General features: G+C 44.3%; 1 protein-coding gene across 1 annotated transcript in view; it reads right to left on the bottom strand.

Moving 5' to 3' along the window:
* Positions 1-13,016, bottom strand: part of TEX14 (testis expressed 14, intercellular bridge forming factor) — a 105,852-nt gene that overhangs the window by 21,396 nt on the left and 71,440 nt on the right. The window contains 5 exon segments of the mRNA XM_049764792.1: positions 4,397-4,453; positions 5,321-5,395; positions 9,595-9,691; positions 11,647-11,852; positions 12,405-12,532. Of these exon segments, the coding sequence (XP_049620749.1) occupies positions 4,397-4,453; positions 5,321-5,395; positions 9,595-9,691; positions 11,647-11,852; positions 12,405-12,532 (563 nt within the window).

Below are 13,016 nucleotides of genomic sequence, written 5' to 3'. Positions count from 1 at the left end.
TTGGGATTTGATATAGTCTGGCTCTAAGGTTTATACTTAATCTCTCTTTATACTCTTGCTAAAAAAATTTTTTTGGTATTTTTTTGGTTGAGTTTGGTTTTTTTTAATTGGGGGTGGGGAGTCACACTCAGCAGCACTCAGGGATTACTCCTGGCTCTGCACTCAGAAATTACTCCTGACAGGCTCGGGGACCATATGGGATGCTGGGATTCGAACCACCATCCGTCTGTGTGGAAGGCAAATGCCCTACTGCTGTGCTATCTCTCTGGCCCCTAAAATTTTTAATATCAGATAGGTAGGCACTTGCGTTTCATGTGATTGACTCAGGTTCGATCCTTGATGAATTCAGAGTGAGGATTCAGATTCCAGAGCACAAAGTCAAAAATAAGCCCTGAAGCACCTCTGATGTGGGCCCATCAAAAAAATAATAAAAATTTTAAAAAGATTATAATACCAGAGTAATCAAAAATATTATCCATCCCTACTGGCCAAAATTTCCTATTATTCCACTTGATTATCCAATTCCTAAAGGAAGTGATTTCTGAACCAAGACAAGCAACATCTAAACTCAGTGCACTGCTCTATATGTGTTAGTTCTCAGTGTTACCAAAATGCTCCCTAGAGCAGGGCAAGGCAGAGCAGAGCCAGACTGGACTCTGAGTTAATGTACATTGTTCTCTTCCTGCAGATCAGGAAGCACATCCAGGGATTCTATACAATTATTTCAGGGCCCAGTAGTCTACCATGTGACTCAGTAAAAAAGCATGTATCTAGTGTATATGAGACCTGAGCTCAACCCCTGACATCACAAAAATGAAACAAGACAAGATAAACACAAAACAAACAAACAAACAAAAACCTCATGAGCTGGGGAGATGGTTCATCGGGCTGGAATGCACATTTTGAGTGCAAGAGCCTCAGCTTCCATCCCTCGCACTGCATTGTGTTTCTTCCACCCACCCTCTAGCACTGCCAAGAGCAGCCTCTGAGTACCACCAGATGTGGCCCCAAAACCAAAATAAAAGGAGACATGTTGGGGAGATGGCTCAAAAGGCTGAAGTACATGCTTTGCATATAGTATCCCTAACTTCAAATCTTCTGCACCACATGATTCCCCATCCCCATTATTGCAGGGTGTGGTCTGACCCCAAAGTAAATAAACAAATAATAATACAAAACAAATAAAAATAAAATAAGACCATTTTTTCATACTACTATTGTCTCATTATTTGAATTAAAAAATTATATTGGGGCTAGTGATAACAGCAGTAGGGCATTTGCCTTGCATGAAATGGATCCAAGACAGATGGTAGGTAGTTCGAGTCCAGGCATTCCATATAGTCTCCTTTGCATGCTAGGAGCAATTTCTGAGCACAGAGTCAGGAGTAAGCACTACCAGGTATGACCCAAAAACAAAACAATAACAAAAATTTATATTGGGCCGGAGAGATAGTACAGAGGTAGGGCATTTTCTTTGCAAGTGGCCAACCCAGGACTGACATGGATTCGAATCCCGGCATCCCATATGGTCCCCCGTGCCTGCCAGGAGCAATTTCTGAGCACAGAGCCAGTAGTAACCCGAGCACTGCCAGGTGTGACCCAAAATGAAAACAAAAACAATTGATATTGAACTAAAGATATGGCTCAGTGATGAAGTGTATGCCTCACATGTGTGAGACCCAGATTTGGGTTACTACAGAAGAAAAACATAATGTAATTTAATTTAAAAGTTATTTTATTTTTGTTTTTGGCCCATATCCAGAAGTGCTCAAGACTTACTTCTCTGCACTTAGGGATCACAAATGGAGAGCTCGGGAGACAACAGGATGTGCAGGGGATCAAACTCCAGGTAATGACGCATGCAAGGCAAATGCTCCACTTGCTAGCAGTACTATTGTTCTGGCCCTATTTTTCTGAATAATTGCTGACACACCTTAGAGTACAAACATCATCACCTAAAAAGCCTGGCCCTGATAATTCCTGTAAATAAAAGGAAGGTGAAGTACTGCAGTGTGTGCAGAGGTGCAGCAGTGCCAGGAGGTTTCACTGTCGAAATGGAAAGTTCACATGCAGAGAAAGCAGGATCCAGAGGAAAAGTATCGCTAAAGAATAATACGAATAAGCCTATGAGTGCTGTCTTATGTTTTTTTTCTGCAGTGCTGGAAGAAATAAGGGCCTTCAACAGGCAAACACATACTCTGCTGATCTTCTTCACTGTCCCAACAAAACTGTCTAAGTCATGACCAAGAAACAGATGACACTGACAATCTACCTGTGCAGGTGACCGATTCTATTGTTGCATTAAAAAAAGCAACAGCTGGGGGCCAGAGCAATATATAGTACAGCAGTTAGGGCATTTGCCTTGCATGTGGCTGACCTGAGTTCGACCCCTGGCATCTATATAGTCCCCTGAGCCCCATAAAGAGTAATTCCTGAGTTCAGAGGCAGTAGTAAAGTAACCCCTGAGCAGTACCAGATGTGACGCAAAAGAGGGAGGGAGGAGAGGGGAAGGGTGGGGAGAAGAGAGGAGAGAAGGGGAAAGGAAAAAGAGAGGGGTGGGGAGAGGAGGGAAGGGAAGGGAGAGGAGGGGTGGCCGTTGGACAATAGCAGAGTAGGTAGGGCACTTGGTCTTGCACCTGACCTAACTGGTCTTTACTGGCCTCCAACTAAGAACTGGATCATCAGAAGCCTGATGAGATGTACCCTCAGATAGTAAGGGATTAGTTGATGATTAGAAAGCAGCCAGGTTTTTCCTGGGGAAGTAAACTGTATGTTTATAATCATGAACCATTTTTTTTTTTGTGTGTGTGGTTTTTGGGTCACACCCGGCAGTACTCAGGGGTTACTCCTGGCTCCATGCTCAGAAATTGCTCCTAGCAGGCACGGGGGACCATATGGGACGCTGGGATTCGAACCGATGACCTCTTGCATGAAAGGCAAACGCCTTACCTCCATGCTATCTCTCCAGCCCCATGAACCATTTATTTTTAACATCAGCCCAGTTTGGCAATAACAGATGCAGTTAAAAACTAAACTGCTTGAGAGCCCGGAGAGATAGCACAGCGGTATTGGCCTTGCAAGCAGCCGATCCAGGACCAAAGGTGGTTGGTTTGAATCTCGGTGTCCCATATGGTCCCCCATGCCTGCCAGGAGCTATTTCTGAGCAGACAGCCAGGAGTAACCCCTGAGCAACACCGGGTGTGGCCCAAAAACAAACAAACAAAAAAAACAAAACAAAAAAAATAAATAAACTGCTTGGAACTGGAGGGATAGTACAGCAGATAGGGCATTTATTTGTTTGAGCAAGGTTAGATCCCAGCATCCCCTATGGTCCTCCTGAGCAAGGCCAGGAGTCATTCCTAAGTGCAGAGCCAGGAGTAATGTCTGAGCACCACTGGGTGTGATCCCCCCACAAAAATGATAAAACTAAACTGCTTAGAGAGGGCCGGAGCGATGGCACAATGGGTAGGCATTTGCCTTGCACTCAGCAGAGTTGGGTTCAATCCACAGCAATCGTATGGTCCCCCCGAGCCTGCCAGGAATAACTTCTTTTTTTTTTTTTTTTGGTTTTTGGTTTTTGGGCCACACCTGGTAATGCACAGGGGTTACTCCTGGCTATACGCTCAGAAATCGCTCCTGGCTTGGGGGACCATATGGGACGCCGGGGGATTGAACTGCAGCCAGTCCTAGGCTAGTGCAGGCAAGGAAGGCACCTTACCTCTAGCGCCACCACGCTGGTCCCAGGAATAACTTCTGAATGCAGAGCCAGGAGCAAACCCTTAGCACCGCATGGGGTGGAAGGGACAATGGTGGAGAAAGCTGATGCTGGTGGTGAGATTGTCGTTGGATTTCAGGCATACAACTCAACCATTAATAGTTATATAAATCATGGTGCCTTAATATTAAAAATGCTAATGTAGGGGCCAGGTAGGTGGCGCTGGAGGTAAGGTGTCTGCCTTGCAAGCGCTAGCCAAGGAAGGACCGCGGTTCGATCCCCCGGCGTCCCATATGGTCCCCCCAAGCCAGGGGCGATTTCTGAGCGCATAGCCAGGAGTAACCCCTGAGCGTCAAACGGGTGTGGCCCAAAAACCAAAAAAAAAAAAAAAAATGCTAATGTAGAAAAATTTGGAGGGGGCGGAGCACAGTCGGTAGGGTGTTCACCTTGTACACAGCCAACCCAGGTTTAGCCAACCCGGCATCCATATCGTCTCCCAAGCCTGTCAGGAGTGATTCCTGGGCTCAGATCCAGGATGAACCCCTGAGCACTGCCAGGTGTGGCCCAAAAATAAAATTTTAAAAAATTGTAGGAAAAGTAGTTTTTAAAAAATGAGCTGCTGTTGCTTAGTCTCTGCCTGGAACTGAAAATTTTGGTTTCATTAGATCCTGTGCCACTCACTTTTCTGCCCTCTGTAAATAGATCCATCCATGATGTGAAGACCTTTAATCCCTCCAGCTAATGGGAAAAAGAAAGAACAGGGTGTCTCAGCTTGAGTGGCCAGAAATTCAAGCTTCAAGGTATGATGCTTTGATTGAAAAAATAGATGCAAATTCCTTTAATAAAAGAATTTCATCACAATAAACCACTTAGATGTTGTTATTTCCTGTAGAATCATTACCACAGTCCCTATAAATAACAAAATTACATCAGACACAGGCCAATTATCACAGCCAGGCTTCCAAGTAATGTGAGGCCCATTTTATTAGAAAACTTCCTTTGTGTTTTAAAATTCCTTTCCTGAACTCTGTATATTCAATCAGATCTTTATAGAGGCTTTTGTACCAGTGCTCAATCTGAAAACAAAGAACCACAGAAGATAATCTGTACTGAAAATCCCTTAGGGGGGCTGAAGAGATAGTACATGGGTTAAGAGGCATGCAGCCAACCCCAGTTTAAGCATCACTGGGTATTGCCCCAGGGCCCAAGTAGCACTGTGTCCTCAGGCCCTTGCTGAGAGGGGCTCCCAGGATCCCTGAGAGAACCACTTGGGAGATCAAAAAGTAAAAAAAAAGAAGAAAGGAAATTCCTCACCAAGAGCTGGAGCAAGAGTGTATGTGTGTGTGTGTTGTGTGGGTGTGTGTATATATATATATATATATATATATATATATATATATATACACACACACATATCTATCTATATATAGATAGCAGGTAGGGTGTTTGCCTTACATGCAGCCAACACAGGTTCAATCTCTGGAATCCCATATGGACCTCAGAGCTCACTAGTATTGATCCCTGAGCTCAGAGACAACAGTATGAGCACCCTACTAGATGTGGTCCAAAAACAAAAACAAACTAACACAAAAAAAAAAAACTTACCAATTTCATCAAGGAGTTCCTGAGATGGTGGTGGTAAATCGTCAATGTGATGCTGGGAGATGGCTTCTACTAGTTCTTAAAAAAGAAAAAAAAGGTAAATGACTTTACAGTTCTCTGAACCTCAAATCTCTAGGCTTTCATTTTTATTTATTTGTTTGTTTGTTTGTTTATTGCTTTTTGGGTCACACCCAGCAGCACTCAGGGGTTACTCCTTGCTCTATGCTCAGAAATCGCTCCTGACAGGCTCGGGGGACCATATGAGATGCCGGGATTCAAACCACCATCCTTCTGCATGCAAGCAAATGCCCTACTTCCTTGCCATCTCTCTGGTCCTTCATTTTTATTTGATACAGAATTTCTCAATGGTTAAACAAATCAAGATGGATAGAAAGCATCTTACATTTACAGTACTGAGACTTAATCTGTGAATGGCTTAATTTCCCGACCCAAAACCTCCTCTTCTTCCTCTTACCCAAGAACTATTTGATCAGTGACCCTCTTCTCCCCAGGGTACTTGGGATAAGTAAAGTACAAATCCTTACTAAGAGTCTGGGGGTCCATTCAGGATAAGTATCACTGCTGTGACAAAAAGGCTATGGACCAATAAAGTGAAGGAAAATACTTGAGTTGGAATTCTTTCTATAGATTAACTAGACAGGGGACATAAAGTAGAACAACACTCTGGGTCTTCTCTAAGAGCTCACTTATAATATTAACCAAAACCCTTCAGCCCAATTTGCAAAATCTTTTTTTTTCTTTCTGGTTTTTGGGCCACACCCAGCGGTGCTCAGGGGTTACTCCTGGCTATCTGCTCAGAAATAGCTTGCTTGCAAGGCAAACGCCGCTGTGCCGTTGTGCTATCTCTCCGAACCCAATTTACAAAATCTTATCTCCCTGAGGAGTTTTCTAATAGCTATACTAAAGACACAAGACATTAAAATTAATGTAGCCAAGACATTTTGCCTCAAGAACTGTTAACACTTTCATAACTTTTGATGGGAATTATCTTTTAAAAATCATTCTGGGCCTGGAGAGATAGCACAGCAAACAGCCAATCCAGGACCAAAGGTGATTGGTTCGAATCCCGATGTCCCATATGGTCTCCCGTGCCTGCCAGGAGCTATTTCTGAGCAGACAGACAGGAGTAACCCCTGAGCAACACCGGTGTGGCCCAAAAACCAAACCAAACCAAAACAAAACAAAACAAAACAAAAAAATCATTCTGTGGGGCCGGATAGCATGGAGGTAAGGCATTTGCCTTGCATGCAGAAGGTCGGTAGTTCGAATCCCAGCATCCCATATGGTCCCCTGAGCCTGCCAGGAGCGACTTCTGAGCATAAAGCCAGGAGTAACACCTAAGTGCAGCCGGGTGTGACCCAAAAACCAAAATAAATAAATAAAATCATTCGGAGGGGCAGGAGCAATAGCATAGTGGTAGGGCATTTGCCTTGAATGTATGTGGCCGACCCAGGAAGGACCTGGGTTCGATCTCCAGAATCCCATATGGTCCCCCTAGCCTACCAGGAGCAATTTCTGAACGCAGAGCCAGGAGTAATCCCTGAGCAGGTGTGGCCCAAAAACAAACAAACAAAAATCATTCTGAAGGAAAATACAGAAGTGTAGATGAATGAAGATTTCCGTACAAGGTCAGAGAGAGAGAGAGCTCAGGGGTATGGGACACATGCCTTGCATGCAGCAATGAGCTGCAGTTTGAACATGCAGCACGAACCCAGCATCACATAGTCCCCCTAAGCAGCAAACCATTTGGTGCGCTTGGCTAAGTATCACTGGATATGGATATGGCCGTTGGGTCGCCATCTCTAATTAGGAGAAAAAAGCTATTTTTGTACAAAGAGCAAAAAATAGGGAAGTATATAAATCTTTAATACAAGGGAATGGTTTAAAAAAAAAAAAACTACTCATGGGCCCGGAGAGATAGCACAGCGGTGTTTGCCCTGCAAGCAGCCGATCCAGGACCAAAGGTGGTTGGTTCGAATCCCAGTGTCCCATATGGTCCCCCGTGCCTGCCAGGAGCTATTTCTGAGCAGACAGCCAGGAGTAACCCCTGAGCATCGCCGGGTGTGGCCCAAAAACCAAAAAACCAAAAAAAAAAACTACTCATAGGATGAAGTATTACATCAGTATTTTTGTTTGTTTGTTTGTTTTTCGGGCCACACCTGTTTGATGCTCAGGGGTTACTCCTGGCTACGCCTCAGAAATTGCCCCTGGCTTGGGAGGATCATATGGGACACTGGGGGATCAAACCATGGTCCTTTCCTTGGCTAGCACTTGCAAGGTAGACACCTTACCTCTAGCGCCACCTCGCCGGCCTCTACATCAGCATTATTCATAGTTATGAAGAATATTTGTTTTGGGGGCCGGAGAGATAGCATGGAGGTAAGGCGTTTACCTTTCATGCAGAAGGTCATTGGTTCGAATCCCGGTGTCCCATATGGTCCCCCGTGCCTGCCAGGAGCAATTTCTGAGCACGGAGCCAGGAAAAACCCCTGAGCACTGCCGGGTGTGACCCAAAAACCACAAAAAAAAAAAAAAAAAATTCACAAAAAAGAATATTTGTTTTGTTTGTTTTTGGCCTACACCCGGTAACGCTCAGGGGTTATTCTTGGCTTTACACTCAGAAATTGCTCCTGGCTTGGGGAACCATATTGGACACCGGGGATCAAACCGAGATTCATCCTGAATCGGCCATGTGCAAGGCAAACACGCTACCGCTGCGCTATCACTCCGGCCCCCCATGAAGAATGTTCTTTGAATTCTTCTGTACTTAGGAATCTTACTCCTGGCAATGCTTGGGGTGCCATATGGGATGCCGAGAATTGAACTTTGGTTGGCCACACACAGGCAATCTCCTTACGATCAAGACAGCCCTAGTTAAGAATAATTTTAATGACAAATATATATATTTCTAGAAGTATGAAAAATATATGAAGATATGCATGTAAAAGGTATATAAGGGGGCCAGAGCGGTGGCGCAGGGCGGAAGGCGTCTGCCTTGCGTATGCTAGCCTAGTAGAGACTGTGGTTCAATCCCTCTGGTGTCCCATAAGATCCCCCAAGCCGGGCCCGGAGAGATAGCACAGCGGCATTTGCCTTGCAAGCAGCCGATCCAGGACCAAAGGTGGTTGGTTCGAATCCCGGTGTCCCATATGGTCCCCCGTGCCTGCCAGGAGCTATTTCTGAGCAGACAGCCAGGAGTAACCCCTGAGCACCGCCGGTTGTGGCCCAAAAACAAACAAAAAAACAAAAACAAAAAAAAAGATCCCCCAAGCCAGGGGCAATTTCTGAGCGCATAGCCCGGAGTAACCCCTGAGAGTCACCAGGTGTGCCCCCCCCAAAAAAAAAAGGTATATAAGGCTTTTGGCAGAGTGATAGTAAACCAAGTAGGGTACTTCCCTTGAATGCTGCCAAGTTGTGTTCAATCCCTAGCATCCCATATGAGCCACTGAACACTATCAGGAGTGATTCCTCAGTACAGAGCCAGGAGTGACCCTTGACCACCACTGGGTGTTTTCCAAAAACAAACCAAAAAAAAAAAGAGTATATGAGGTTAAAATGTGTTGTATGGTTAAGTAATAGGTCTACTTGATTTGGGGCTATATGCAGTGGTGCTTCAAAGCAATTACTGGCTCAGTGCTCAGGGACATCCCCAATAGCACTTAAAGGACCATGTGATGTCAGGGATCAAATCGAGTTCCAACATGCAAAGCATCTTTTCCAGCCCTTTAAGCTATTTCTATGGACCCGGTTTATTTTCCTTAAGCTCTCTTTTTCTCCAAGTTTTCTAAAATAAATATATTATACTTTTAGAATTGAGATGGGAAAGAGCAGATTAATTTGAACCTAATGTAATATAAAAAAAGAAACTGACGGGGCCAGAGTGATAGCACAGCAGTAGGGCTTTTGCCTTGCATAGGGCCAATTCAAGACAGATGGTGGTTTGAATCCCAGCATCTCATATGCTCCCCCATGTGTGCCAGGAGCGATTTCTGAGCTCAGAGCCAGGAGTAACCCCGAGCAATGCCAGGTGAGACCCAAAAACAAAAAAACAAGCAGAAACTGAGGCACCCTTAAACAGGTTTATATTTATGAGGACAAGAGAGATAGTACAACAAGTAGGGCACTTGCATGCAGCCAACCAGGTTTGATCCCCATGTGCTCCATATCATTCCTGAGCACAGAGCTAAGAATATGCCTCAGCACCACCAGGTGTACCCTCCACCAAAAAAAAAAAAAAAGAACTTAAACACAGGTACCTTTTGGCAGGCTTCTTCTCTGGGTAGCCTGAGATGAGGTCTCAGAAGTCTTAGCAATGCTGGAAGAACCAATCCCACTAAATGCAGATAGTCTTTTCTGTAATTGAGAAATAAGAGAGTAACTGAAACATGGAGAGCTTAAAAAGTCTGTGTAGTCCAATCATTTCCAAGATTAAATTTGCTTATCATTGATGTGTAGAATACAATTGACAGCACTTCTGGGAAGCCTTCTCACTTCCCATTATCTCAGTAACACTCAGTACTTACCTGTGTTACCCAGTAGTTTTTATCACTAGATGGAAGTTTCTGGAGAACAGAGAGATGGTACAGCAGGTAAGGCAGTTGCCTTGTACACAGCTGACCCAAGTTCAATATGGTCCTCTACACCTTCCACGAATGATTCCCAAGTGCAGAGCTAGGAGTAAACACTGAGCACTGCTAACTGTGACTGTAACTCCCTCCCTCAATACAGACACACACACACAGAAATTCCTCTGGAGCAGGGACTAACTGCCTTTTAGATCCTCATTCAGATGCCTGGAAGAGGCTTGGCATTATGCCCAGCACTTAGAACTGGCCTAATAGTTTGTTGAATAAAAAGCACAATTTTATTATTTGTCATTTCTATTCAGAGTGAGTCCTTTTGTGAACCAAAGGCCAAAGAAAAGAAAATAGTCAAATTTTCCTTAAGAGCCAAAAATAGTGATCTGTGTTTCAATGTAATGGTTAAGCAGGGGCCAGAGCTATAGCACAACAGGTAAGGCGTTTGCCTTGCACACACCCAACCTGGGTTCAATCGCCAACATCCCATATGGTTCCCCCAGTCTGGATTCAATCTCTGGCATCTCACATGGTCCCTCCAGGAGTAATTTCTAAATGCAGAGCCAGAAGTAATCCCTGAGCACTGCTGAGATATGACCCCAAAACAAAACAAATAAAGCTTAATCGTGATTTTGTTTGTTTTTAGGCCACACCCGGTGATGCTCAGGGGTTACTCCTGGCTATGCACTCAGAAATCGTTCCTGGATTGGGGACCACATGGGATGTCAGGAGATTGAACCTCGGTCTGTCCTAGGTCAGCCACGTGCAAGGCAAACACTCTACCACTGTGCCACTGCTCTGGTCCCTTTATCATGATTTTAATAAGATACACCAATGAAGGAATTTATATTTTCTTGGAGACTCTATATATGTATATATGTACATATATATGTGTATATATATATATATAATAGAACATTAAGAGGAGGAAGGAGAAATTAGGAAGGGTTGGTCAGAGTGACAGCACAGCTATAGATCATTTGCCCTTCTTGAGGCCGATCCAGGATAGACCAGATTCAAGCCTCAGCATCCTATATGATCCCCCAAGCCTGCCAGGAGTGATTTCTGAGTGCAGAGCCAGGAATAACCCCTGAGCACCATCAGGAGTGACTTGAAAACCAGAAGAAAAAAAAATGAAGTAGGAAGGGAATAAGAGAAACAATATATAAAACCATGGGCTTGGGGGCTGGACAGATAATACAGCAGGTAGGGAACTTGCCTTGCACACTGCTGACCCGAGTTTGACCCTGGACATCCCATGTGGTGCCCAGAGCCTGACCAGGAGTGAACCCTGATCATCATTGGGTAAGGACCAAAAACCAAAAGCTAAAATAAAATAAAATTACATGTTTTTGCTATACACGATTAGTTCAGGAGTCAGAGAAAGTAAAAGTTAGTCAAAATTTTTAGGGAACTAAAAATGAGTAAGTAAAATTGGAGCCTCTTCAATAAGTAGAACAGGACCAAAGAGAAAGAACAATGAAGGCAAAGGAAGCATCCTAAACTATGGCAGAGGTAGCTCCTTAGATTGCCTGACACCACCTCTGCAGGAAGAAATAGCAGCAGGTCCAAGACCCATACTACAATCCAGACGCAGAGGGGGACCCCTGGGAAGCTTGGAGAAGGATTCAGCTCATTTCTTACTTTTTCCAAAATAAATTTGAAAAATCTTGGCACCCTGGGTCTCTCTCAGAGGCCTCTGTCGTCTGGACACAGGGTAAGGTCACATACCGGATCAGTCTGTTTCGGCGGAGATGCTTTAGAGGAAGTGAAAAGGGAATCGAATGTCTTCACTTTCTCCCGGACAGTAGAAAATTTATCAGACAAAGTTCGAATAGATTCTTGACTGTTCCAAACTGAAGAAGAGCTTGTTTTAACTTGAAATGTGATATTTTCAAGGCAGTCTTCATACTGAGTGGCAACTGAAGAGATTGACTCTGTTGTAGAAAAGAGGGCAGTAAAAGTCTAAACCCCTCAGTTATTTAACTTTATTCTTGTGCCAGAGAGCCTCTAAATTGTTAATGAGTGAAGTAATCACTGATCTCAAACTGCTCCTCAAGATATAACTGACAGTTTCCAAACATGGCCGACAAAAACAAAGTAGGTGACTTGAACCAAAAATATACTAACAATTAGGACACCAAAGAAAGGTTACTTGATACTGACTGTAAGTGGCTGCAGGACTCAGAACCATATAAGTTAAGGCACAAGGTATGGTTTTAAGTTTCACACTCTAGAGAAGCTAAGATTTCCTGAACAAAATCCAAGAGTCCACAGTAGACTTCACATCTGCCTGTCTCTATCACTATTGTGAAATACCTACCTCTAGGCTGCTTAACCACACTAGCGCCCCTCCATGGCTACCCATGGGATTATCCCCTTCAGCTCTGACCCTGCAGAAACTCTCTGTACTACAATCACCACTAGTTTGCTCCTGGTCTGGCTTCCAGGAGCCACTGTCAGTTCCTCTCCCATAGTTGATTGATTACCTGGGCTGATTGGAGTGCTGACACTAGTAGGTGCATGGTTTATTTTGGGTGTTTTGCAGGACAATTCCTTAAAAGAACCATCCTGTTCACAGTAGATGCTAGACAACTCTTGAATGTCGGACAATGTTCTAAAGATTAAGATAAAATCATACAGTAAATAAAAGTTGTTTAGAAAAATCAGACAAGGGACTGGGAGACAGCTCTAGGACTTCATACATAAGAATGACAGTTAGGGAGCCAGAGGGATAGCACAGCCGTAGGGCGTTTGCCTTGCACAAGGCCAATCTGGGATGGACCTGGGTTTGATTCCCAGCATTCCTTATGGTCCCTGAGCCTGTCAGGAGCGATTTCTGAGTGCAGAGCCAGGAGTACCCTGAGCACTGCTAAGGTGTGGCCCCAAAACAAAAACAAAAAAATGACAGTTTGTTCTCTTGCTCTAGCTGAGCTCCAAAGCACCACTGGGTGTAGCCCTGAAGGCTTCCCAAGCACTGACAGGCCCTCCTGTCTCCAACACTGCTGAATCTTAGTATCACTGAAGTTCCAGGCTCAAGCATTGAACCATCCAGCCCAATTGGCTGAGTTATCACTAGGAAAGTCCCCAGGCCCTCTGAG

The sequence above is a fragment of the Suncus etruscus genome, chromosome 1 (genome assembly GCF_024139225.1).
Source record: "Suncus etruscus isolate mSunEtr1 chromosome 1, mSunEtr1.pri.cur, whole genome shotgun sequence".
In the NCBI taxonomy this organism is placed as follows: domain Eukaryota; kingdom Metazoa; phylum Chordata; class Mammalia; order Eulipotyphla; family Soricidae; genus Suncus; species Suncus etruscus.
This window is presented reverse-complemented; position numbering and strand designations above follow the sequence as displayed.